The sequence below is a fragment of the Dicentrarchus labrax genome, unplaced genomic scaffold (assembly GCF_905237075.1).
Source record: "Dicentrarchus labrax unplaced genomic scaffold, dlabrax2021, whole genome shotgun sequence".
NCBI lineage: Eukaryota > Metazoa > Chordata > Actinopteri > Moronidae > Dicentrarchus > Dicentrarchus labrax.
Window position 1 is genome coordinate 15668477 of NW_026136722.1, and position 26831 is coordinate 15695307.

Genomic DNA, 26831 nt, shown 5'->3' on the forward strand with positions numbered 1-26831 from the left:
AGGTTTGGTTTGAAATGCTTTAATTTGAGACATCACTGAAGCCAGAGCAGTCCAGCATAATCAGGAGGGTTGTGTCCCCCTCCAAATCTTTTAAGTGCCAGATGCAGGTTCATCATTCTATCATTTTATTTACAGAAAATACACAATATATTTACAATATCTTCTCAAAAAGTGTCTATTTTCATGACTAGTGATTATTTAAATTAGCCTGTTTCTACATAGCAACAGTTAAGCAACAAAAAAAAATCTGAAATTCTCAGCCTGGCGTGGAGGCAGCTGTACAGTTCATATTTGCTTATACAGAACTTGAATCATTCAAATAACATAAGGGTAAAGAGTTAAACCGGCACACACAGCACAATAGTGAGTGGTCCCAAAAGAGTTTAGATTCTTGCATCTATCGGTTAAGATTACATTTGTTTTAAACACGGAAACAATGGCCTCATAAACAATGACACAAAGGAAAGCATCACCAATCTTTAGCAAATAATAAAAGCAGACGAGAGACAGTTTAAACATGGTGTGAACCACTGAGTCATGTTTGAAGAGAAGCTAGATTGTGGTTCAATTTTAGCTGAACTTCCTTCGCTATTTACCTTACGTACTGTACACTCACTCATCTGGTTTTTTTTATTTTTTTTATGTTTGTACATGCACAAACAGGCTCACCTAGCCACCCACACACACTCTCACACACACTCTCCAGAAATCCAATCAGCTGTGGCATCTGCACTGAGCCCCGTTTTGATAAGTCTTTGTCTCCAGACGCCACCCACTGCTGTAGTTATTTTTATTCTACCTCGAAACATTCAGCTGTGAGCATGTGCTCCCCTGCTCTGCGTTCTCAGCGGCTGTGCATCCCGAATATCAGAAAGCTGAAGAACACAGTGACTCCCACGAGGGAGATGGTCGCAGGGGCGGTGAAAAACTGCCTGTAGTTGATGCGGAAGTACCACACCACGGCCAGTATCACCACAAACACAGGCACCACCAGGCTGCTGGTGCTGATGGCCACACCGGCAGCCCTGAATCCTCCAGAGACCCCAGACCCGACTCCTGCACCGGGCCCAGGCTGAACCCCTTCCTCTGGGGGAGCCTCGTGCAGGGCCTGGGAGATGTGGCAGTGGATCACGCTGTTGTGTGTGATGTTTAGAGATAACAGAGTCCTCTTGGGATCCTGCAGCAACTGGCCTTGGTAGATCAGCTTTATTTGATGCTCCCGACCTGAGAAGTATTTACTGGGGAAGAGGAGAGCAGAGAAGAGAAAGAAGAAGAGGCATTGAAAGATTTATTGAGGGAATAGTAGAGCACTTTGGGTAATACAGTTACCGCCACTCCGTACGATAAATATGAAGCTACAGCCAGTTAGCTAAGCACAAAGACTGGAAGCGCGGGGGGGGTTGTACCTTTAAAGCTCACTAATTTAACATGTGACATCTTGTTTGTTAGATTTGACAAAAACCAAAGTGCAGAAACAGCATGTGGTTTTACAAGAGGGGTCCCCCGCTGCTGTTTTGGCAACCTCACAGCGACAACAAGCCTCCAGGCCAAGAAACAGTCCCACACGAAACCTCTCATAAAACAATGTGTTTAATAAAACATTTGGGGGTTTTTGTTTTTTAACTTTAACAAGCCATCAGTTGTTAATTAATAGACCCCTACAAGCTGCCCCCCCGTTCCCAGTCTTTATGTCAAGCCAAGCTAACTGACTACTGGCTCTAGCTTCATATTTACCGTACAGACATGAGAGTGGTATCGATCTTCACCACCAAACCTCTGGAAGACAGCAAAATAAACATATTTCCCAAAATGTAAATGGATTCATTTGAGTATCTATGCTGGGAGTCTGTTTGGGTGTGTGTTCTACCGACCTCTTCAGTCCTCCTACTGTATCCTGTGGTTCTACAACAGCTACCTCCTCTGTGTCGTTTAAAAACTTGAGGCGGACAGAGATGCTAGTGGTCGTAGTGGTGGGAGAGATGGCGCTGGACAACACCGGGATCTGCTTTATAATCTTTTTATCTTCCTCCTCCAGCTCTTCGTCATCCTCATCCTCCTCCTCCTCCTCAACGTCATCCTCCTCCTCATCTGAAGTATGTATTCCAACCTGCGGTTGCTTACTCTGTATGTCCAGCAGCAGATCTGTCCTGACCCCTTCGGCTCCCTCCCCCGTCCCCTCACCCTCTCCTCTCTCAGTCTCGCCGTCATCCGGCTTGTTCTCCTGCGACGGCGGAGGGGTCTGCTGTTCGGGAGCGTCGGCGCTGGGAGACCCTCCGCTGTAGCTGTCATGACCTCCCAGTCCGATCAGAGAGGCGTGAGCGCCCACAGTGAGGATGGTGCCCAGTATATGGTCTCCCCGGTCGGCCACATGGGTCGAGAGCCAAGCCACGATGAGGGCCAGGGCCAGGAGGAACACACCACCTGCTGCCGTTACCTCCTCCTCCATCCCATCCAACATGGTCAGTGCACACACTGCCATCTCTGTCCTCCAAACCTGAAGACAACATGGCACAAAAATTAGTCCAGTAAAGTTTGTTGACATAGCCCAAAATCATGAATTTGCCTCAAAGGGGGTTCACAATCCGAACCACAATGCAGCAACTTTAAGAAAGATATATCAGCTAACAACATGGTAGGGTTGGGAGATATAATGTTGTATACCATGATCAGAGATTGCATTACTGTATACCGCTGTGTCTATTATCTCTAGTTGTATGGCCATTGTAAGCAGGGCTGTTGCAAAAATGGGAATCAATCGATTTTCTGTAAATCAGTTCGTTGATTAATCACATATTACATATACACATAACTAGGAATGTGAAGATATACTGCGAGAGGGATAAATCAGGATGCAAATATGTGATGATTTAAATCAGTGAGATGGAAAATGAATCTGTGATTTAGGCTTCACTTTCATAAAGAAAAGAAAATATGGATTGTTTTTGGAAATTGTAGAGGAATAAATAAATCTTTTCCAGTCATAAGAAGATCTGACCCACACAACCCACTCATGGCCTACAGGATGACAGTACACCACTAGGATTACTGTTTTGGTTTTATGGAAGGAAATGCAATAAATTGGTCACAGACTGACAACAGTGATTAAGTTCAGATCAATCAGACTGACCCCCCTGCACATCAGGACAAAGCTACTTTACCCAGGACACAACCCCTCACTTACAAACACACTATAAGGAGGACAGTGTTTAACAAGGCTCGATAGCTACATAGAAAAAGAGAGCAAGTGTTTTTCCGAGCTATCACCATGTGGAAAAAGCCATCCAGCGTTGGTGTAGGGTGAATGTTAACTGAACATAAAGACCGTGCTGATCAACAGCTGTGTCTTGTAGCTGTGAAGCTATGTCCCAATAACCCAGCTGTTCACAGCCTTTATAGACTCAACTTTTTTTTTTTTTTTTTTTTTTTTTTGGTGTGTCTGTAAACGACACATTAGCTGTGGCGTAGCTTCACCTCCCGCTGCTGCTGCTAACTTTATACCGCTGTTGTGTCGCTGCTGTCGGCGAGTTAAGTTAGCTTGCGAGGCTAAGCCCCTCCTGCCTTGCTAGCTAGAAAAAAAAAAAACCCCGACCTTCGGATGTGTACGACTCGGTTTGTTTTCTGCCTCCAACACTTTTTTAAACTCACACGACCTCTTCCTTCCTCTTCCTCCTTCCTCTGAAAACGCCTTCACGAGCCTCCCACTACAAAAAAAACCAAACAAAACCCAAAACAAAAAACAAAACATCTCCGACGATCTTACCTGCCAGCTGTGAGACTCAGAGCATGTTTGAAGACGAGGGGCTCAGTGCTAGTTAGCAGCTGCTGCTTAACAACCACATAATAAACAACAGAGAGGCGACGTCGCCGCGTGACGTCATCACGCCACCACGGGTTCAGCGGGGGCGCTTGTTTTGAAAGTGGGTCACGCCCTGTTTCTCTCTCCCTCCCCTCCCCCCTCCCCTCCCCTCTTCCTGCTCCATGTTTGTGGTAGTGCTGGTGAGTTCAGGATCCATTTAAGACTATTGAGAAATGTGTTTTGGTGTTTCTGTCTGCACGCACAGTTTACAGCAGTCACAAAGGCGTGATGCGTTCATGGTGAAACAGCTTTGTTGGTGTAGAATTGGCACCCTACAGCGGTGCTTCCTAACCTTTTTCCCTAAAGGACCCCCTTATTTATCATTCATTAAACTGCTTGACCCTTGACACAGTGACATATATTATATATATTTCATATTATATTTAAAACTGTACAATGAACCTAAATAGTGAAGGTTGAGTAAAACAAGTGATTTTATTATGTATTATTTTATTATTTTTAACAAACTTACGAGGCTTATTTTCAGTGTTTTCTTTGTCCCTGACGCCTGGCTATTGTTCCATTATGTAATTAACTTTACTTTTCTTGGCAGAAGTGAACCAACTAAATGCTGAAATGTAGGCCTACTGTGTATTTATTTGAGTTTTCTAGCATGCTTTAAAATCAAGAAGGCCTTGCGGTCCCCCCATGAAGCTATTGTGGTGGTCCAGACCCCCAGTTTGGTTAACTACTACCCTGGAGGGCACTTTACCACATTTTTATCCATTGGACGGGCACCCTAGTCCTTTGCACCCTAGAGCATGCTTTCAACTGGTGGGGGATGACCAAACAGTGGGTCTCGTAGTGTGAGAACAACATTTTTTTAATTTAAAGTTTAGCTATCTGATATCGGATTATTTTGACAGAAATATGTCTGTTTAGTGAAAACAGCCGAACCCTAACCGTTCTGTAGGCCTTACTTATCCTCTGTGTAACAGAGTTATGCAATTATGGTGTTAATTTGATCCATATTCATAAGAATCAGCAGCACACAGTTATGATGTCCATTTATTGTTAATGTGTCCTGATATCCAGGAAGAAAATATGTGAATATATTATGTAAAAAAAAAAAAGATAATGTATATGTGTATTTACGAGCCATATGTCTGCTCTGTGTGCGTACACATATGCTTCTGAATTGTAAATCAGCAATTTATGTGGGTTTATTTTATATGGGATGAATATATTTGTATATTTTATGTTTTTAAAAAGGTCATGATGACATATATGTGTGTTTACTAGCCTATCTGAAAAATAAATGGATTCTATAAAAGTAGGCTGTGACTTCAGTGACCATCAGTAAATGTGGGTCCCAAGGTGAGACCAATGGAGAACCAGACCCCTAGAGGGCACTTTATTACGTTTTCTCCACTGGAAGGGCATCTTAGACCTGGAGTATGTTTTCCCAACTTGTGGGGCATGACCCAAAAGTGGGCCGCGTGGTGAGGACAAAAAAAAAGATCTATTTTCAATGTTTGGCTATTTCTGTCAAAATAGAAGGGTACCCTAGACCTAGATAGAGCATGCCAGGGGGCAGTAGTAGCAATATCACAACATAAAAACATTCAATTACAAGTAAAAGTCTTATAATCACTTATATTATATAAGTATCTGTAGCCTACAAAAAGTCCAAATTCAATTACTTGTTATGCAGGTAGGTTCTGTGTTGTATTATTAGAATACTGGATTATTATTATTGTGTGAGCAACATTTATTTAATTAGTAATAATGGGTAATATGTTATAAAATGATTGCGTGTTTTGTATTTAAAATATTAACCAGGTATGTAACAAGTAACTAACATTACTACCACTGTTTTGCGTAATGCAGCATATTGCTCCTATATATCTCATATACCCTGTAATCCAAAGAAGCAACGCACATAATTACTGTAAGCTTATCTTTTTTTGCACTGTTACAGTAATGTCATAAGGTTTAAACCAGTAGTACCGACAAACAACATAAATAAAGTATAAATACATTTAAGGTAAATAAATAATAATCCAATGGGAGGTAAAGTTGTGTTTATTTGTATTTATACAGAAACATCTGGAAGCCTTCTTAATCATTTCACTTTACCAAATAAAAGAATTTAGTTGAAGTGAAGTGTTAGTTAAAAAAAAAAAAAAACATAAATAGGTTATAATCTAAAACAAGTCTTGTTTCCATATTGTTAAAAATAAATCTACAATATGAAGTCACTGGAGCGTCCCATCATTACACAGCAGCAGGTAATCCCTCACAGAGCTGGGAATGTCCAGTTCAATGACTGCTGAGTAACACCGGGCTCCGAGGTGCAGGCGTAAAGCACATCGACAGAGATGCTGCAGAGAACGAGGCTGACCGCTCCGCTGACGCACCAAGTCGAAGAAAGGCCGGTGCTCCTGAGGCAGGGAGGGAGGAAGGGGGGGACAAACAGAGAAACACTATAGAGCACTGGACACTACACAAGAAGAGAAGAAAAGGGGGTTTAACACTGCAGACAGCTCACCTCATGTATCTCAGTGGACAGAGAGTCCATCCACTCGCAGGGAGGGACGGATGTGTACGTGTTCAGCATCACCTCCAGAGTGGCAGCAGAGAGGACACACTGCTTAAACATCTGGAGAGAGGAAAGAACAGTGGCACATCTGTCCCATTCATACAGTCCAACGTCTATATTAATCTCAAACTACATTAGAAGAGAAAAGAGGACAGATTTTAGGGTTTAATGCTTCTATGTCTGAGTTGATTATTTATATTTCTTTTCATGTTTGGTATTCAAATCATTTCTTGGCCTCATATTGTATTATTAGATTATTTACATTATAATACCTCAAACAATTTCGGCCCGGATGTCACGTAACATTAGACTGTTTACTTAAAGGTTTCCCCTTGTAATATTAACTTGTATTTTGTGGAACATTAAGACAATTTTCTTAATATTTCAGTTACTGGTTCATTCAAACATTACATTTTTTTCCTTTATTAAGGTCACTTAGATATTTCCAGTTTGGATATGAGACTTGGACTAGGTGTTCCCTGTTTGAACATTTCCTGTTAATAAAAATATATCACAAAATATATTTAACATTTGTTTCTTTTTTTCTTTGTACATTTTGAACCTTTCTTCATACGTTTCTTCAGATTTCTACATATGTGGTGTAATTAACTATTGTGTGTGTCGATGTGGCCTCAGTTGGCTCCTCTTATGATTGGTTGCTACAGCCTGTAGCTTCCATATAAAGATGTTCTTATTTCACATTGTGAATTTAATGCCTGACGAAAAGTACACGACCAAAACCTTTTATCTCTAATAACCTCAGTGCAGGCGATGCGTTGAAATCTATTTCCCCTCTAATGGTGTTTCCCTCCCGTCTCCACGGTTGGGGTCAGGTTAGGCTATGTTTAGTCATAGCTTATGATAATTGGTTGGGTTCAGGCTGAGGTAAGACACAATAAAGAAATTCAACTTATTATAAAAAAAACCTATAAATTATTTTACCATTTACAAGAAAACAACACATTCTGCATGTATCAGAATCACATTCTCTAAGCGTGGTTGCTTTATCTAACCTTTGGGCAAACAGGTTTAGCTCCATGGTTCAGAAGTGACCGTGCTATTGCTTCTGGTTCCTGGTCTGGGTAATCTTCAACCACCTTAAAGAACAAGCAGAAAGTGCCTGAGTTCCACAAAAAAATATCTACTACCAGATCAATCAGTCTTTATGATTCTAATGTTTGCTGTTTCACTCTAACTAACCAACCCGCTCATGAGCTACCTGCAACAGACAGTCCATTGGTGTGTATCCTGCACAGTTGGCCACATCTGCCTTGGCTCCATGCTGCAGGAGGAGGTCTACAATCCGGGGGCTGCAGTTTGCACAGGCATTGTGCAGGGGGGTGTGCTGCTTCCTGCCGGCAGTTCTGGGGTCAGCTCCTCCGCCCAGCAGCTTTTCAATCACACGTAAATAGCGGCCGGCCTCAGAGGGCCTCTCGGCACCGCAGCACGCAGCGTTCAGAGGGGTCTCCCCCTCTCGATTTGTGGCCAGCACGTCTGCTCCGTGGCTGAGGAAGAGCTCCACGTGCTCCACCAGGCCTCGCCGAGCGGCCACGTGCAAAGGTGTGAGCCTGGACTCCTTCATCCTAACATTGACCTCTGCACCGCCCTCTAACAGAAGCTCAGCACATCTGGAACAAAAAGGCACAAATTTACACTATGCTACAGAGTCAATATCTGCATTGTAAAAGTATTTTCTCTCTAACATTCAAATAGAGTACAAGCAGGTTACTGCTATGGTGGTAATTTGGTAAGTTCTTGAAGGAAATTATATCTTTTCTCTCAAAGTCTCAATATTCTTGGGAAGCCATTTTCCTTATTATAAGAAAATTAGGTTTTTATAATAAGTCCTTTATTACTACACTGGGAGGAAATTACTTTAAAGATGAACATTTTTGCACTGTAAGAGGAGATTAAGATGAAACTCAACTTCAGTTATCCAAGTGGTGAAACTGGGGCTAATGGAGAACTGCTTACTGATGGTAATACATAGTACGAATGGTTAGTTATCACTCACTGGAATGACTGGGCAGATGTGCAGAGGTGAAGAGGAGCGCTGCCGTCTGCTGCCAGCAGATCAGGCTCTGCTCCATGAGAGAGCAGCAGCTGGACACACACAGCATGGCCGCCTATACAGGCATCATGGAGGGCCGTGCTTCCTCCGGGGTCATCGTTCACCTCAGCCCCACGAAACAGCAGCTCCTCCACGCATCCTGTGTGTCCTCTGCTGGCAGCCAGACGTAACGCTGAAGTTTGCTTCACCTTGGAGCTCAGCGTCCACATGCCTGACGGAGGAACAGTAAGGCTGTTGAATAGGATTGATGTGAGGTTATCAGAAAGAGGTCTTGAACTCATACCCATCTCTGGAGTCCACACCATCTCCTCATGCACCGTCTCCATCAGGGCGTTGACCATCGCAGGGTCCTTCAGCACCGCATACACTCCTTTCATATCCCCCCACATGAAGGTGTTGTGGATGGCCGTGTCTCTGCACCGGACCGGTGGTGGAGGGGCCCTGACCTCCTGGAGTCGCTGCTGTCTGGGAGGAGGCCTGGGGGCCCGGGGCAGCGGGGGCCTGGTCATGGATCTCCTTTGAGCCAACGCTCGGCGAGCATCCTCCCACTCCTGCAACTCCTGCTCCAGTCTCAGAGAGCGCAGTGAGGTAGAAGAGAACGGAAATGTGTCCTTTGACATGGCACCTTAAAGTGAGCCCACCAGAAAGTTACCTTTTGACAAGTTGAGCCAAGAAGTAGAATTTTATGTCATATTCTGGCCCAATCTGAGCTGGACATCCGTACAATAAACTCTCTAAAGCAACAACGTCTTGCCTCTGAAGCACTGGGCAGTACTGTTCAGATAAATGTCCGCCTACAGCTTTTACTCACCCTTCGTTGGAACTGCAGTGGTCCACAGGGATCCAAGCAGAGGTCAAGTAAAAACTTTCATATTTAATATTGAAGTTAATTTAAGTATTTCTTCCCTTTTATGTAAAATACTACAAGGAAACCTCCAAATTAAATGCCCTTCACTTGTGGACACAGCCACAAGATTGTTGTTCAAACACAACTTCAGCACTGGTTATTAATAGATCAGAATGCAAGCTGACACTTGCACTACCCAAAATGGCCACCAAATGGCAGTATTGATCTGATATTTATGTCCCCAAAGAGCCAAGAAATGTCAAGATAGACTACAGTCCAATCCACAGGCCCACAGAACTTTTGAAATATGTTGTAGGCTATTAAAATATTTAATATAGTGTATTTACAGTTAATATATAAAACTTGGACAAGCAGCAAGGAATCAAAAGTAGGAGTTAGATAGTTGACAGTTAGCAAGGGAGAGGCAGTTTGATCTGAGGTAGGAAAACAATATTAGCTCATTTATCTAACATTGTTGGAACATAATTTGAAGATCCTCTGTCCTTCAGTTTAAAAATGTCAAATTAATTTAACAACCACATTTTAGACTATACGTGATAGGTTTAAGTTCTAAAAAGATTAGTATTTGGACAAATGTCTATTTCTTGATTTCTAATCTCACATTTAGATATATTTTTATTAAATCATTTACTAATGTGCCCCAATTATGTAAAAATCTCCATGCCACCCTCCTGCCAACCCCATGAATATTTCTCTAGCTCTGCACCTGAGCAGCTGAACAAAAGCGGGCCTCAAACTCTGCAAAGATTGACCTAGAAATCAGATGTAAACCAGGCCAAGCTAATTCAAAAGCAAACGATTCAGAGAAGATAGTAGCTCTTGCTCCTACATCTATCCTCTCAGGGGAGTTTAGGTGTGCAGTACAAAAGCAGCACTGACCTCTCATAAACTGTGTATGCCGGGGCAATAAGAGTGCCTGGAACTAACCTCAATGTCTTGCAAACTGAGGACCCACTGTTCTTTTTTGGGGAAAAAAACATCACAATACTGTCCTGAGGTTAGTGAAGAAATAGGATCAATTAATCGATAGAAAGGAGTCACCACTAAACCACAGGGCACTAACATGTTATGCTTTGTATTCATCTTAGCATTTGTGTTGTTTGGTAATGTATGGGGTGCGATATTGTACTTTTTAATCATTATACAGTGCTATAACTTTTATTGTAGGTTGCCGGTGTGGCGGTATGTAAGGCATCAATTTTGTTGAATTTTATTGTTGTTATTTTGTTCATTTTAGGTTTGATTTTACATTGTATAGTGGTTTAATTCTACCTCTTTGCTGGTGGTGGCATCCAGTTGCAGGGGTGGTTGGTGCATGCTGGTAGTCCACACACTTTTGATGGTGATGTGGTTTGTGGTGCACACACAAGTGTGGTGTGATTTTTATTGTTTTTATTATTTAAGTGTAGTTTTTGGTTTGGTTATCTTCGTCACAACATTGGGTGGTTGACTGTCTGTCTTCTCCTTTTCCTTTCTTTTACAGTTTTAGTAAATGTTCTTGATAAACAGCCAGTCAATCTGAACTATTAATTCCAAGTATGTGTGTTACAATCATTTCTAATTCAACACAAGAATCCAGAAAACGTCGTTTAGCTAAAATCAAACAAAACACAAAGAAGCGACCTGAAATACGGTTTCGGATATGAGTAGGAGTGAATCATCTCGCTCTGCTTCGACACTCTTTGTAAAAAAAAAAAAAAAAACATTTCTTACGTCATTACGTCGTGTTTGAACGTGGCGGCGCGTTAGGGAATCGAGCAGCAACACAACCCACTAAAAAGTTGTCCTGTAGCTCGCCAGATAGCAGCGTTTTCTTCTCAAAGTAAAGCTATCGTCAAAACAAAACCCAGAAAAAAATGACATTGACACGTTGTTACTGAGTGTCTCTGGAAGTCTGCTGTCCAAACGGGTTAAATGCGACTTTGACTGCGATGGTAAGTGACAAAAAAACAATCTGAGCTAAGCTAACATGCTAACATAACACAGGTAACACATAAGTTAATGACACGTTTTTTCTAGTTTTAATTAGGCCGTGTTCATCTTCTAAAGCTGGAGGACTTTTCCTCAGTGTGTTGTGTCCTCTGTTACAGACCTGTAAATTAAGTGGCCTGTTCAGCATTGGCGAGGACTTTGATGATGAGGTGACTCCCAGCAGACTCAAACACACCTGATATCAACTGTTACTTAACTGTCAGTGCGTGCTGCTCACATTGTGTACCATAATGATCCTCCTTCTGTTCCCCCTCTCTCACACTGTGTTTATATCTGTGTGTGTTGTGTGTGTGTGTGTGTGTGTGTTTCCCAGGACCTGCTGGGAACAGACTGGGCTGTCCGCTCAGCGTCTGGACCAGTCGATGTGGCAGCTGCTGTGTCATCTTGTGCTCTGCGGGCCTCCTCTGTTGCTCACAGAGAGCCGGAGAAAAATTGCCTTCAGCAAACTGGAGCGAGATCAGCTGCCCTGTGTAATGGCACACCATCAAGGAGCAGCACGCACACTGCTGCTGGGCAAACTGTTGCTCTGGGTTTGAGGCAGCTCTCCTCCTCCTCCTCCTCCTCCTCCTCCCCCCGGCCTCCCACGGCGAATAACTGTCCGCGTAGTTTGGCATCACAACAGAGTCATGCTAACGCAGAAGGGCCACCGAAGCCCTGCGTGGCTCAGGATGATTTTGATGATTGGGATGTTGACCTTGCAGACCTGGAGGAGTGCGACCGCCAGATGGAACAAGCCCCTCCTCCAACCGCACCTGCGCATGCTGTCGACCCTGCATCTTCGGCCAAAACGCTGCGACCCCCTACCTGTGGAGGGATTCAGACACGACCTGATCGGAGCCTGGGAGAGCTCAGCACTGCACGCCAGGCTTCTGGCTCATCTAGCTGTAACCTACCGCCTCGGACTTTCTCCGCTCCGCTGCGTTCTCCAAATCCCCGCCCTTCTTTCATGTCAGCCCCTCCACAGAGTCCAAGTGTTTTCCCTGGTTTTACTGCAACGACTTCTACCCCCCGCCCCATTTCCAGGACACTCAACAGGCCCCAGCAGCCAGGGAGACCATGGGGAACCCCTGGACCCTCCCCTCAGGGTCGTGGCCTCTTTGAGACAATCTCCTCAGCGCCTTCCTCCTCCTCCTCCTCCCCGTCTGTGGGCTCCTCCGCTCTGAGATCTAATCCCCTTCACACACCGGTCCTCACCAACCGCCTGGTCCAGTTGGTATCTGCCTCCAATAAGTTTCCTAAGAAGAGGCCTCGTTCTGAGCCTCTCCGGCCCAGGACCCGACGCTTCCCCGGCCCCGCCGGACTCCTGCCTGAGCAGGTTAGTCTCATCCAACGCTGGTCCTTTTCCTCCGCCAATCATCTCAAATTCCTAACATCTGTCCGGATGTGTCCAGCTGAAAGTACCAGAGCATTCAGAGCATTCAGATCACATGTAATCTCACCCTCGTAATCCCTTTCAGACTCACCGTGCTGCCGCTCTGAGGTTTTGCCAGTTCTAATGAAATGACTGTCGGTTATGTGTTCCCTTTTTTCCACCACGGTGCCGTGTGATAATTTAATTCTTCTCTCTCAGCTGCAGGGTCGGAGCCTGGACGAAATAGTGGTTTCTGCTCCTCTGACTCCTGCTCACGGTGTTATGGCCCGGTTACCCAGCCAGGTAATAACAACGCAGAGACATTGATCTGCACATAACACATGAAAGCTTGTTTTAACTTGATATAGATTTTTGTCATCTTAGGAAAAAATATTAACCCAGACATTTATGTACAGCTGCAACTAACAATTATTTTAATTATTCTTTCATCCGTTGGTTATTCTTCCATCAATAAATTGTTTGGTCTATAAAGTTTCCCACAATGGTGGAACAATGCTGGTCACATTTTCCCAAAACCCAAATAGTCAGTTTAATATTATATAAATAAAAAGAAACCAGTCAATAACCAGAAACCAGTGAATTATTGTAGTTTCTGCATGACAAACTAACGTTTAATCGATTATCAGAATAGTTTTTCTGTCAATCGAGTAATCATTTTTGCTGTAATGAAATTCTAACCGCAGCGATTGGTCCACTAATCGTTTAGTCGATTGACAGAAAAAAGTAACCAACTATTTTGATAATTGATTAATCATTAAAGTAAGTTTTCATGCAAAAATAAAATGCTTTTCTGTGATTTATCTCATATTAAACTGAATATCTTTGGGTTTAAGACATTTAAAAAAATCACGCTGGACCTAAAGAAACTGAGATGGACATTTTTCATTAGTTTCTGACATTTTACAGACCAAACGATTAATCAATTCATATAGAAAATAGTCTGCAATAATACTATAATGATTAGTTACAGCCCAATATGTAACCATTCCTCAAGTGATAACTTTCGGTTTGTGCACCTGCACCATGTCCCAAATGCTCTGTGTTCGAGACATTTCCACATAATTCTCCTGATAGCCGCTGCTGGTCAGCTCTACCTTGAACTACACTCAGTGCTGCCTTCAGGTCCTCCTGGGGAATCAATTTTTCAAGTTTGAAAGCTTTTTTTTTTTTCTGAAACAAACAACATCATCATGTTCATCAATGAGAACAAGAGCCTGCTTCTTCAGCCAAAACACTGCGACCCCGGACCTGTGGAGGGATTCAGACGCGACCTGATCGGAGCCTGGGAGAGCTCAGCACTGCACGCCGGGCTTCTGGCTCATCTAGCTATAACCTTCCTCCTCTGACTCTCTCCACTCCGCTGCGACCTCCAAATCCCCGTCCTGCTCTCCTGTCAGCACCTCCAACAGAACCCTGGTGTTTTCCCTGGTCTCACTTCATCAGCTCTACACTGAACTACACTCAGTGTTGCCTTCAGGTCCTCCTGGGAAATCAGTTCTTCAAGTTTGAAAGGTCTTTCTTTTTTTTTTCTTCTTCCTGAAAACAAATATTGTCATCATGTTCATCAATGGGTACAAGTGCCCATGAAGAACGGAGGAATAGCAGCGACACAGTGACCCCCCGCCTCTGCCTCGCACCCGGTGCATGTTGGGATAGGCTCCATGTTTCTGCAACACTGAACAGTATAAGCGAGCTTATAAACTTGATTGATGCAAGTTCACATTGCCTCATGTTTTGTATGTGAAACAGGAGGAGCAACAACTACTAATTTTCCCGTCTGCGGTTGTCAGACTGAATTGTTTCCAACATGACTTTTGTTTAGACTTCTCAGCGACCGCTCGTAAAAAAAGAGCTCTCTGTCTGTTTATTTAGTAATTACAACGCGCTATGATATTTCTGACGTGACTGATTATTGCACCTTCAAAACCAGACATTAAAGTGCCGCAGCCTGCTGCGTCCGAACCACAGTGACAATCTGAGCACTGTAATTTAAGAGACGGAGAGGATAGAAAATCTAAACCTGATATTTTTCCAGACAGGTGTGCACAGTGTGATGTCACCGAAAGGTCGAGTGTTTTAAGTAAAGCTCGTCAGCGACGCAGCTACTGTTGTGTTTGTGAGGGTCTAAACTGTTTTGCTTTGATTTGAAGGGTTCCAGCTCACAGACGGAGGAGGACGACTTCAGTGGCGGCGCCTGGGCAGCGATGAAGGCAGAGATGGGATTGGACGAGAGGAACCCCTCGTGCTTCCTGCGCTCCTACAGTGTTGTCATGGTGCTTCGAAAGGTGATCCCCCCCCCACGGCCGTTACACACGATGTTCAGTAACAAACATAAATGCAGTGGAGGAAAGGAATCGGTTTCCCAAGTTAATTTCAAGGTTCAGCTTTATTGTCATTGTACAGGATGGGACAATGAAATGCAGTTCTAAATCTAACTCCATTCAAGCATTGCAATAGGAGCATTTTATTTGGGTCAAGCAGTATTCTTTTTTATTTATCCTCCATTATAACATACCGAGTCACTGCTGGAGGTCTATTGGCATAATCGGGACAAATGAAGGAGCTGTACCAGAGGTGTTTTGTAATTATAAACAGTATGATCCCTCATCAATCACTCTAATGAAGACTCCGCTGTTATTCTGCTCTCTCTGTGGGCCGACCTCTGTGGAATAACTTACAAGTGTTTTTGAATGGCAGTGGTCGTGTGAGCACTTAAACATGTTGGTTTTCGTCGTGGCTGTTGACACGGCCTCCGTTTACGCGCACAGAGTCTCTGGCAGGACGCAGGCTGAGCTCATTCAGGTTATGCTGTTTACATGAACCCCGGCGTCCCAAAAGTCTGTGTTTGGGTGAACAAACAAATTACCACACAGCCCCCCCCTCTTCTGTTGACTGAACAATGACATGTTACATCTAATGTAGCAGAGAGAGAGAGAGAGAGAGAGAGAGAGAGAGAATGATCCCAACAGTAAACACTGCTCACTACTGTTTGTATGTATGTATCAGACCAAAGTAACTGGCACTACAGCCGACCAGACTCCATTGACAGAATGAGTCCTTTTACCCAGCAGATAATCATAAAACATACTTCTAACTGGACTGAAACAAAATAAAACTCACCAAAACCGTCTTTGTTGGTCTTACCAATAATCACCAACGCTGGTTTGATCAAAATAACCTCTTTTATTCAACATGTTAGATTCGAAAACAGCCATGAAACGGGCTGCTATGGATGCCATAATCCTTGGGAACAAATGCGACCCCCGTTAATGTATCTCCACTAAAAGTGCTTGTTGTTGCCACTGACTGCTCAGATTGTTATTCTCGCCACCAGACTCCATACATAATTTTAATAATTTTACCTCACATGTTGTCATAATAGTAACTTCATTCAAAATGGACAGAAACCAAATTAAACTCACCTGAACTGTCTTTGGTAGTCTGTCCACTATTCCAACTCTGGTTTGGTCAAAATAAAGCCCCAGACCGGACACAAACAAAGCAAACAGAGGCTGCCAAAGCTCACTGTGACTCCACTGTATCTTTACATAGCTAATAGTTGTTTGCTGCTATATTAATGTTTGAAACCTATAACCTTTTTAAATTGAAACCGTTTATAGCGGTTTGTGTTGCTGTCTGCCACAGTGTCATTCTCAATACTACTACCCGATGGGGCCAGAAAATATGTTTTTGGAATTTGACTAATTTAAATGATTATCTAAACACATGTAAAACTATTGTAAGTACAAACTTATAGAAATGATGAAACTTGTATATGTGTCTCAAGAAGGCAAACATTGTTACTGAGGATGAATTTCATGGCTAGCATATATACAAACAACTTTACAACAACTTATGGGGATTTAACTGATTTTCTTGCAGCGTTATTGACAAATTAATGTGATCAAGTAAAATGGTTAAGGGATTCTTTTATGATTCATTTTTAATTTGAGGATTATTTTCCAGAATAATAATGTCTATAAAATGTCAGAAAATTCTAAAAATGTCCCATTTCATCTGACCAACAGTCTTAACATCCCCACATATCCAGTTTACTACCAAATATGACAAAGAAAAGCTTGAAATCCTTACATTTTAGAACCAGTGAATGTTGGACACCTGTGCTTGAGATATTACTGAAGAGATGAATTGATTGAATCACAATGAGTTGCCAAAGTTTCTGACAATCAACCATCACAGCTCTGAAAATGTTTATACACACGACAGTATTATGGGTTGGAGATGGATGCACCTGAGTTCTTGTGAAATGATAACAGTAATCTGATGTTTGTTTTCCCTCCCCTCTTCAGGCTGCACTCAAACAGCTGGCCAAAAACAAAGTGCCCAACATGGCTGTACTCCTGAAGAGCATCATCCACACAAACACTGATGCCAAGGTTGTGTTCAAAGACCCAACAGGTAGCAGATGCACCCACACTTGCACTCTATAATATCTTAAAGCTAGTTTTAAAAAAAACACGCTCCAAATAAACTGTTAAGTGATGGTGAATAAAAGAGGTGTGAGCTTCACATTTGACATTTGCTCGCTGACTCAACTCGCCTGATTGCGCTCCACGTGGTACGAGTTCAGCCACAGTAAGACGCTTGATTACACACACAGATATAGGGGAGACCGGGGCTTGTTGTCAAACTTTTTACACTCTTATATATTTCTTGGTATCAATACATCATATAAAAATAAAAATGTGTACCAGATGAAAGACCAAAGTCTCAGATATATATTTTGTGGTCATGTCATTTCCATATCTTGTGTCAGTGCAGAGTTATAAGCAATCAAATAGAGTGTGAGCATGTGACATGTTGCCCCACCATCTGGTAAGTTGTCTCACTATATGGGGTAAGATGTCACACTGGATTTTGCAACTAATAAAACAAGGACAAAATTATTGTTGTTCTTTTTTACTTGAAAGTGAACATTGAAATCAGGCACAGAAAATGTTTATCACTGAGCTTGAAAAAGCTATTGAACAAACGTTAACATAAAATATTATGCAACATGCACTGGATTAAAGTCCTTTGGAACTGCTGGCACGTAGGCTATGGCTCTCGGACTCAAATGCCTGTTTTACCTTTCCTCAAACTCAAAATTCCAGATTAAATTGAATTACAAAAAACGAAAGCATTGGTTCATTATCAAACTTAAACCAGTCCTGAAATGTGGACATAGTTCCAACAACAACTGGAAGATCCATTCATAAAAACTCAAACAAAACCTGACAAACAAATGTCCTCACTAGTCAGACTCATCATTCGCATCGCAGTTCTGGCATACGTAGACTGATCTACCAGGGGTGCATTCTTCATGGGCCCATCCTTTGCATAATATTGTATTATATATTATATTATTGTTATATTGCATAATATTATTATAATAGTGCATAATATAACAATGCACTATAATAATAGTGTTAAAAAATTGCAAGTCAATATATGCAGTGCATTTTCATCAAAATATGTGTGTGACAACTAACCCCAACATGTATCACTGTTAGGATTTTTATTTGAACGAAGCTTATTTTGAAATATATAAAGTTGATCTTTTTTACTTTGGGTTGTGCACAATGGTTACTTGGTGCTCGTCTCAGCTCACAATGTGCTATCCTCTTCTCAGACAGGACATGACACCTGACCATGTAAAGGAAGAAAACTAGTATTCCACCTTTTAGTTGCGCCCCTTGGTGGAGAAGATAATTGCAATGTGACAACTTACCCGTGTGACAACAAGCCCCGGTCTCCCCTACATGTACATACAGTATATACACTCAGTCCAGCTTACATCTGTGCTACGCCTACAGAAGGAAGGCCTCCCTCCTTCCTCCTGCATCGGTCTTAAGCCCTTCACCCTTTTGTCTGATCTACCTCTAAGCCGAGCCGGTTGCCATGGCCCCCAGAGAGCAGCCACATGAGGCGCACTGATTATTAACACTCAGGAGTGGATGTTGTACTCAACACCGGCCTTAAGTGCTTATTAGTGATTCAATTGCTGTAGATTGGCATCAGCAGTGGGATGGTGTTAAGTGCTTCTGACACCACGAGGGATTGTTCTGTCAGTAATGTGCCTCCCACCTGCTGAATGGTTTGCTGATTTTTCTCCAGCAGAAAGAAGCTCCTGTCAGCGAGCATGTCCTGTATGTTAGAGATGAAAAGATCGGTCGATTAATCAGTCGGCAGGAAAAGGAATCACCAAATGAATGGCTTCTCAAGTGCAAAAAAAACCTTATTGATTAAAAAAAAAATGATTGCGATCATTTTGGCATCACAATTTTCACAGAAAAATCCTATTAAAATCATGATAATGTGACATTTGTTAGGGTCTGTACCGAACAAACCTGTTATCTTACATCTGGAGAACAAGATTTGTTGACTAGGGATTCGGATATTGCACTTGGCCATATTGCGATTTCGATCATATTTCGATTAATTGTGCAGCACAAAGGGCTACATACTTGTGTGGACCCCTGTCGACGTTCCCTAGCACCTAACCCTAACCTTAACGATTACAACAAATTCCCAAACCCTTACCAGATGTAGACCGCCCAGCCCAAACCCTAAAACAAGTCTCAGCCTTCAAACAATTTTGGAAGTAGTGAGGACCAGCCATAATATCCTTACAACACAGAAATGTCCTCCCTACGATGGTTTCAAAGTGAAGTTGGTCCTCACAAAGACAGCAGTGTATGTTTCTCCCCCATTAACCTGTATTGTTATAGAGGTGTTAGGATATTTCATTCAAATTAGTTAAAAAGGTCCGTCACTTGTAACTTAGAGAACCAAATAACATCTTTCCAACCATTCCCTGTTAAATGACATTCTGTTAATTACTCTCCTTGTTCTGTTTGTAATGTTTTTCCCTGAAGGGGAGATTCAGGGAACAGTGCACCGGCGCCTCCTAGAAGACCGAGTGGAGGAGCTGAAGGTTGGAGCTGTACTGCTGCTCAAACAAGTAAGACTCATTCAACTTCAATGTCACACATAATGGTAACTGCAGTTTACTATTTTAAACTAAATATTTACCCAAGCACGTTGTTTCTCCTCCGTCTCTACTCCCTCTGTGGACAGGTGGGTGTGTTTTCGCCCTCCCATCGTAACCATTACCTAAACGTGACGCCCAACAACCTGCTGAGGATCTACGCCCCTGATGGAGTCAGTCTGTCCTCCGCTCGGCTCCCCCCGCTCGTCCTGGTGAGCACCACGACTGTCAGCTGAAAACGAGAATAGCACAGTTGCATTCCAACAAATATTAAATCTGTCAACCTGTCAACTGTCCCCTCAAAACATCTCTTTTTTTTCGCGCTATCCAGGAGCCGTTGCTGCCGTCACCGGCTCAGTCTCCAAGTGTCCTCCGGGAACCCGTGTCTCAGATGCACCTGGTGTTTGACGAGGAGGATGACGAGGGAAAATGCACAGAGGGAGGCGAAGACCCCCGAGCCCCAATAGACACTAAAGCCAGCACCAGCAGAGGTCCCCAAGAGCCTGCTGGGAAGGCAGCACTGCAGGACCCAGGCTGGGATTCAGGTGGGGGCCCTTGTATGTAATAAAACTTGTGAGGAGGGAGAGATGAATTCTAGTCACATCTTGGGTTTGCCAAGTGTCAGACTCAAGTAAAATTAAGTTTTTGCGGAATAAAACGGCAACACTCTGGTGAAGTTTTGAGACATTAACATTTGACTCACTGACCCAAAACCCAATCTAACTGTGGCAACACAAAGAGGCCTCTAAACAATATTTTCATTTTGATTAATCTGGGTTTTTTTTCTCTTTTTATTATTGAGCCAGTAAACTGTCTAAAAAATAGCTGCACACGATGAGTCACAATACAAGGTAACACAGACTGAATTTGTATTTGAAATGTCGTGCTTAGTCAGTGCTTAGATCAGCAGCCAACTCATACATATTCATCTAAAAATGATAGGAAGCATATTAAGACAAGCCAAGTTCTGCATTTATAGCCACCATAGTGAAATGGCTCCATGGACCAACCACCATTAGAAAGTGGATTGTCATTAGGATGAATTGTAATCACTTTGATGATCCTCAGATGTTTTATTTACTGCCATCAGCAGATCGGAATAAATAAGTCTTTATAGATCACCAGCAGGAGAAATTTACTTATTGGGGCAGAAAACAAAATAAACTGGAAAAAATAGCTCTGAATTAAATGCCTAAAATCCAAAGAGATGTTTAAAAAAATCACAACAGGAACCTCTGAAACTCAACAAGTCCTGTCAAATTTATGCAAACAGCTGAATGGTTAAAGTCCAGGCAGATATAGTTCTTATTTTACTGCCGTGCCAGTTGGATGTGATACGAATGACACATTGTTTCCTGTGTCTGTGTCTGTTGTGCAGATGATGACCTGGATGAACTCCTGGGAGAGTTACCTGAGGACACCTACAGCCTTTGATGTAACTGTACATCAACAAACCTCCTGTACAGACTGTCTCTACTGAGTCATTTCACGACTGACTAACAGTTAAAGATGCTACCTTTTGTTTGCCTGACATCACCTCTTTGAAGTCATTATTCTCTGATCACTAAAAAACTGAAAATGTCTGTACATTGTAATGTTTCTTTTTCTTCCTTGTAAGTCAACTGTGTTCGCTGTCTGGTTCCTAAATACAACAGAGAATAGTCTTGAGTTCATTTCCATGCATCGCCGCCGATTGAGGTGTTATAAGAAGGAGTCACTGGAAGCTCACACATGCTCATTAATTAATTACAAAGCTCCAAAAAATCAGCACTGTTTGATTTCAGCTTCACGTCTCATATTGTAAAGACTATAATTAGTCTGAGATTGTGTGTATGTGTATGTGTATGAAGGATGTGATCCCCTGTCTGTTCTTTTATTCTTATCCATTGTTGCACTTTGCTTCAGTGACCTTGAAACGGAGGACTCATCTTCACAGCACTGATTTGCTAATTATGCAAAATGAAAGTCGAGGCGTCTTTGTCTGCCGCGTTTTCCTGTCCGTTCCTGTCCTTGCCCTCCATTTTTTCAGTCGGGGGGGGTCTGTTTCTCCAGAGCCCCAGAGCGGAGTGGATAAACTGTGACCCGGGCTTGTTTACCATGCATTAGAGAAGGTGTATCAGAGGGTTTTCCAGGGCAGGGATTGCAGGGAAGTAGTTTCAGAGTCCCATGTGGTTTCCTTGACAAAAAGTGTTTACTCAGCCCTGCCAGAGAGCCAGAGCATCAGGGTGGAGTCGCACTGTGACTAACAGGCTCTTATGGAGGTTTACCCAATATGATCTGAGCATCCTGATCCAGACTCCTCCACTACCCTACCTCACTGTAACAGATTCAGGTTAATCCTCTGCTTCTTTGTCATTTTGTGTATAATGCAGCTGCTTAAATCGCCTGGTTTATGTTCAAAAGAGAAGGAATGAGGGATGATGAAATGAGGTGCATTTTCAGTCATCCCAAATGATTTTTGCTCTAGTTTGTTTGGCTGACATACGTACAGTTTACAGTGGAGTCTGTACGTATTTGCACTGTGACATATTTTCTATTTTGTACCCTGTACTTCTGCACATTCGATTTTGAATTCAGTGACTGTGGGTAAAGCTTAAATTTGATGCTGTTTGCATCCATTTGGGATGAAATGTGTTGGAATCACAGCCTTGTCATTGCCCTGCTGCGTCAAAAACTGGAGAAGGTTTATAAAAAGGAACTGAGTCCATCACTGGTAACACTCTTAAAGACACAGTTCTCCCAAATTTCTCACCCGCCTCTAGTGGTATCTCACGTTGCAGACTGTGGGACAGACAAAGCAGTGGGAAATGACATTAAAACAGTTGAGCAGCGACATGTCTTTCCAAGAACAGTATCCTGCTTACTGTTGATAGTCCGAACCTCTCACGTAAAGGCTACCTGAAGAATGGGTAGCAGAGAACGGATGAATGGAAAGTAATGCAGAAGTAATGAGGTATTTTCTGACACCCCGGCGTAACCTTGGCTACTTTTGAGATGAATAACTTAATAGCAATAAAACAAGCGTTGGCCTTAAACAAACAAGCAAATGTGAGAGGGGGAGAGAGATGAAAATAAGTTATTTAGAGACCTAGAAACAGAAATATCCAGGAAGTCACAAGCAAAATGTAAAGATTGGATGAACTTCTGAAAGAATAAACCTGATTTTCTTTGTAACAGAAATATGTTTCCCTGCTGCCCTGTTCCGTTTAACATCTCACAGCATCAGAGTAATGTTGGGATTCACTGCATTTGATAATTAAAGCGAAGATAAGGAAAATATTTACCTATGGTAATTGTCTTGCTCTTTTCAGGAGAAGTAACTGATACTTTCTGCTCTTCAGGACTCTTAAAATCCTTCAAAATCCCTCTTTAATTAATCTGCTCACAGCATTACCCTGTGATGAGGGGTTACAAGTAAACATAGGTTTATTTTAATGGCTGACGAGCCAGAAAAGTTGGGAACCAATGCAGTATATTAGTATGTGAACAACAGTATGTTGCATCAGCCTTAATACCAGCAGGGGGTAGCATTTAACACCCTTGTTGGCAGTCCAGGTCCTAGTGGACATCATTAGTCAAGTTCATGAGCTTATAAGAGCGCACAGACATCCAACACCCAGTTAAGAGACCTGATGATAAGACTTTTAATTGGGGGGGAACTTAATTTAACCAGAATGAGGCTCTTTGAAACTCTATCTTTATGTGTGTGCGTGTGTGTGTGTGTGTGTGTGTGTGTGTGTGTGTGTGTGTGTGTGTGTGTGTGTGTGTGTGTGTGTGTGTGTGTGTGTGTGTGTGTGCAGAGGGGGTTCCTCCCTCCCTTATCTGCACATCTACCAATTAAGACCACAAAAGAGGGGCTTGGTTCCAGCAAGTCTGCAGCTAGTGCTCACACTCTGAAATAATTCTCCCCTCAATGTCAGTCGCTTCTCGCCAGAGGTAATAATCAGCCGTGCCCAGTCTGAGCAACTCTGGCACTTACACATCCTAATTATCTCCTGGTAAGAGCTTATTATTTTTCATAATCCATTAAGATGGTCGGAAAGTGTAATTACTCCTGCGGTCTCGTCATGCATATAGTTTGAGAAGTTCCTACTGATCCAAAGAAATTCAAAAAAGATTTTATTTTTTTAAAGATTCTTATCTGTGGTTTATTCGGGTTTAGAGTCCCAAGAGGAAAGAGAACTTTCTCATCTCTGATGTAAAGTGCTGTTAACTCTCAGAGATTTGGATTGAAAAGCCTGAAATATCCAGCGACCATCTTTTTTAACAAGTTCAGCCTCCAGTATAGTTGATGACTCACAATGGGAGAAAAATGGCAATCTAACTTCTCAAGAGAAAGACTTGAACTTGCTTTTAGTTTGGTACAAAATAATAGTTATGATGATAATGATGCATTTTATCTTCTCTAGGAACTCAAAGACACTTCACATAAGTTAGAGAATAAAAAAGAAGTAAAGAAAGAAAAGCAACGGGCCCATTAATAGAGACTGACACTAATAAACAAGGAATGTTTTACACTTATAACTGGTGTAGTGTAATATTACCTTATTAAGTTCTGGCACTAATAAAATATTTGAGAAATGGATCCAAAAGTGAACATTTAACAATGGGATTTCTCGAAAAACACACAAACAAGGAGACTGGTTAACTAAACAATCATCCTCACTCTCAGGGTCAGTTTAGTAGCTGTTCTGGAGCTTTCAATCATAACACGATCATGTGTTAAAGCTCATGTGACATGATTGAGAGCACCGGAGCATGGACCTTGAGGTGTTTTTTCGACTGCTGTTGGTCAAATGCGCTATTAAGACTTCTTGTCCATGTTGGTTTTAAAGGTGAGTTCTTTCCTAACCTCAGTAACAACAATATCTCGACATAACTGAACTGAGCAAAAAAAAAAAAAGAAATCTATAGGATCTTTAAGTCCATGGTGGCAAACTCCATTTGCTGGTAAAGATGATGTTATATAACTGAACCATTAAATGGACCTTGAGGTGAGATTGTTTTGTCAACTGATGTTTCCAATGTCAAGAATGAACTTTCAACCTCACCAAGTCAAAAGAAACATGAATAAAACATAGTGGAAATGTTTTCTTACACTGAATCTTCAATCTAGCATTTCACAGTATTGTCCTACATGCATTCTGAACTGTACATATAATATATGGTGCATGTATTTACATTCAATGCACCGCTTGTACACAGATGGGTGACACATGAAAGGAAACCCTGACTAAATTGAGTGGAAAAACATACACAATGCAGATGCTTCCATAAGGGGGGCAGGAGGAGGGCCATTGAACCGTTTGATGAGTATGAAAACTATATGAATAATTGCCTGTGGCCTTCACAATCACTCAGCTGACCACCAATGGGAGCTTTCTGAGCAACGCGTTCATCAAAAAAACAAAATGAAGGACTGTCTTATGTAAGAATGGTGTTCATAACCTTCAGCAGACTCAGCTCTAGCAGCCCATGGTGGGCTTACTGAGACAGTTTTCCTTTAATTTGTCCCTTATCTGCTTGTACATTTGCTTTGCTGTATGCATGATTATCTGCTATCAATGTTAATCCAAGTCAAGAAGGAAAATGTATGGCTTTACTCATATTTACACTAAGTGTTTTAGCATAAATAGCTTGCAAATTAAAAGAAGAACGAGGGAAGGCTAACATGTCTTCTGCCTTTATTAATCTTGTGGATGGAAAATTGGCTGGACAGATAAAGGCAGATAAGATTGCCAATGTATAAAGCCTTATTTTCAACACTGGAGACTGTTTAATCCCTGTAAAACTACGCTCATTACCTCGGTGGAAAAAGGGGAGATTTGCTTAATTAAGTTGTTAAGAAACCAGCAAACCCTGCAGCTGTCTGAGACCACAGCAAAATTCACTTGGGTGAAAGACTGTGTGATCGACTGACAGTGTGTGTGGGTGTAGGCTTGAGTGTGTGTGCAAATGAGTTTGTGTTTGACAGAAAAATAAAAATGAAATACACTGCTACTATTCTTTACCTTTTAATTAGAGTTTCTCTGTTGTTGCAAATCGAAAGTGCAAAGTGATGGGCAGACACTGCAAGATTCACACTGAACACATCATTTGTAGAAGAATACTGACAGTAACGGCTACGTATGAATACAGATTCAAAAAAATAATGAAACTTGCAAAGCACATTTGGTTCAATTGTGATTTTATTGGCCACCAAATGTTGTTAATGGGATGGTTTTACATATTTGTTTGGTCTGTTACAGGTTCATTGACTGTAAAAAAACAATGAAGGCTTTATGAAAGGTTATATTCAGCTGCAGCAATAAATACATAGCCACATATCTGCTTTACACTATTATTCATTAAATAAATAGATAGAAGTTAAATGTCCTTGCTTCATCATCACCGTAATTCAGTTTTATGGTGAGGTTAATTCGGCCCTATCAGTATTAATCTGGTTTACTTTTATTCTTTCCCTCTTTATTGAACAGATGTAGATTACAAACTCAATAAGGGAACAACAGGTTGCATACCCAACAGTAAAAATATATACATATACACAAGCCTTCAGTGTTGGTATGTACTATATACACATAACATAATAGTAGAAAAGCAAAGAAAATGAAAAATAAATAAATAAAAATAAACATTTAAACAGTTAAACATCTGGGAATTGACAATATGACAAATGTTACCTTGAGGAATTGGAACAACAACAAGAACAATAAGGAACAGCCTATAACTTAAAATGATAGACTAAGACATTACTTCATATAATTCATTAATAGACGGATTTTTATTATAACCAAAACCCTTAAGTACAATAAATACATTTTAAATTTATTTTTTAAAGCAAGTTAGGGAGGTTTTATATACTTCCATTTACATTTGATATTGACCACATATTCTCCTTGCACCAAACAACAACAATAACCATGTTTTAGGCCGCCATGTTGATTGGTTTACTAGTTTGGGAACATTACCAGCAGGTGGAAGCTGTCGGATACAAGCTCATGAAAGATTGTCTGTTTCGTTTCCAATGGCTCCCATTAAATATACAGAAATGGGACACGACTAAAGGCTTAATTTATTTGAAAGACGATGAAGAAGATTAAAATAACAAGTTTGGCAGCAGAACCAACCGACTCCATGAC

At 41.8% G+C, this 26831-nt stretch overlaps 3 protein-coding genes across 5 annotated transcripts; 1 reads left to right on the forward strand and 2 right to left on the reverse strand.

Annotated features, from left to right (window-relative positions):
* Positions 1 to 3: 3 nt before the first annotated feature.
* tmub2 (transmembrane and ubiquitin-like domain containing 2) lies at positions 4 to 3910 on the reverse strand. Its single transcript, XM_051388357.1, has 3 exons — positions 3761 to 3910; positions 1872 to 2494; positions 4 to 1238 (listed from the first exon to the last, which is right to left on the reverse strand). The coding sequence occupies exons 2-3, from the start codon at positions 2477 to 2479 to the stop codon at positions 845 to 847; spliced, it is 1002 nt and encodes a 333-aa protein (XP_051244317.1). The 5' UTR covers positions 2480 to 2494; positions 3761 to 3910; the 3' UTR covers positions 4 to 844.
* Positions 3911 to 5863: 1953 nt separating this feature from the next.
* asb16 (ankyrin repeat and SOCS box containing 16) lies at positions 5864 to 9467 on the reverse strand. 3 transcript variants are annotated; one of them, XM_051388347.1, is made up of 7 exons: positions 9281 to 9467; positions 8753 to 9094; positions 8413 to 8680; positions 7618 to 8026; positions 7412 to 7495; positions 6348 to 6458; positions 5864 to 6237 (listed from the first exon to the last, which is right to left on the reverse strand). In XM_051388347.1, the coding sequence occupies exons 2-7, from the start codon at positions 9087 to 9089 to the stop codon at positions 6055 to 6057; spliced, it is 1392 nt and encodes a 463-aa protein (XP_051244307.1). In that variant the 5' UTR covers positions 9090 to 9094; positions 9281 to 9467; the 3' UTR covers positions 5864 to 6054. The 3 variants fall into 3 exon arrangements, with proteins under 3 accessions (XP_051244307.1, XP_051244304.1, XP_051244305.1); XM_051388344.1 differs by having other exon boundaries at positions 5864 to 6240; XM_051388345.1 differs by lacking the exon at positions 9281 to 9467 and having other exon boundaries at positions 5864 to 6240; positions 8753 to 9274.
* Positions 9468 to 11076: 1609 nt separating this feature from the next.
* hrob (homologous recombination factor with OB-fold) lies at positions 11077 to 22872 on the forward strand. The gene is made up of 10 exons (XM_051388339.1): positions 11077 to 11271; positions 11428 to 11478; positions 11643 to 12644; positions 12900 to 12983; positions 14852 to 14986; positions 17012 to 17120; positions 19580 to 19665; positions 19782 to 19904; positions 20024 to 20237; positions 21071 to 22872. The coding sequence occupies exons 1-10, from the start codon at positions 11269 to 11271 to the stop codon at positions 21124 to 21126; spliced, it is 1863 nt and encodes a 620-aa protein (XP_051244299.1). The 5' UTR covers positions 11077 to 11268; the 3' UTR covers positions 21127 to 22872.
* The last annotated feature ends 3959 nt before the right edge of the window (positions 22873 to 26831 follow it).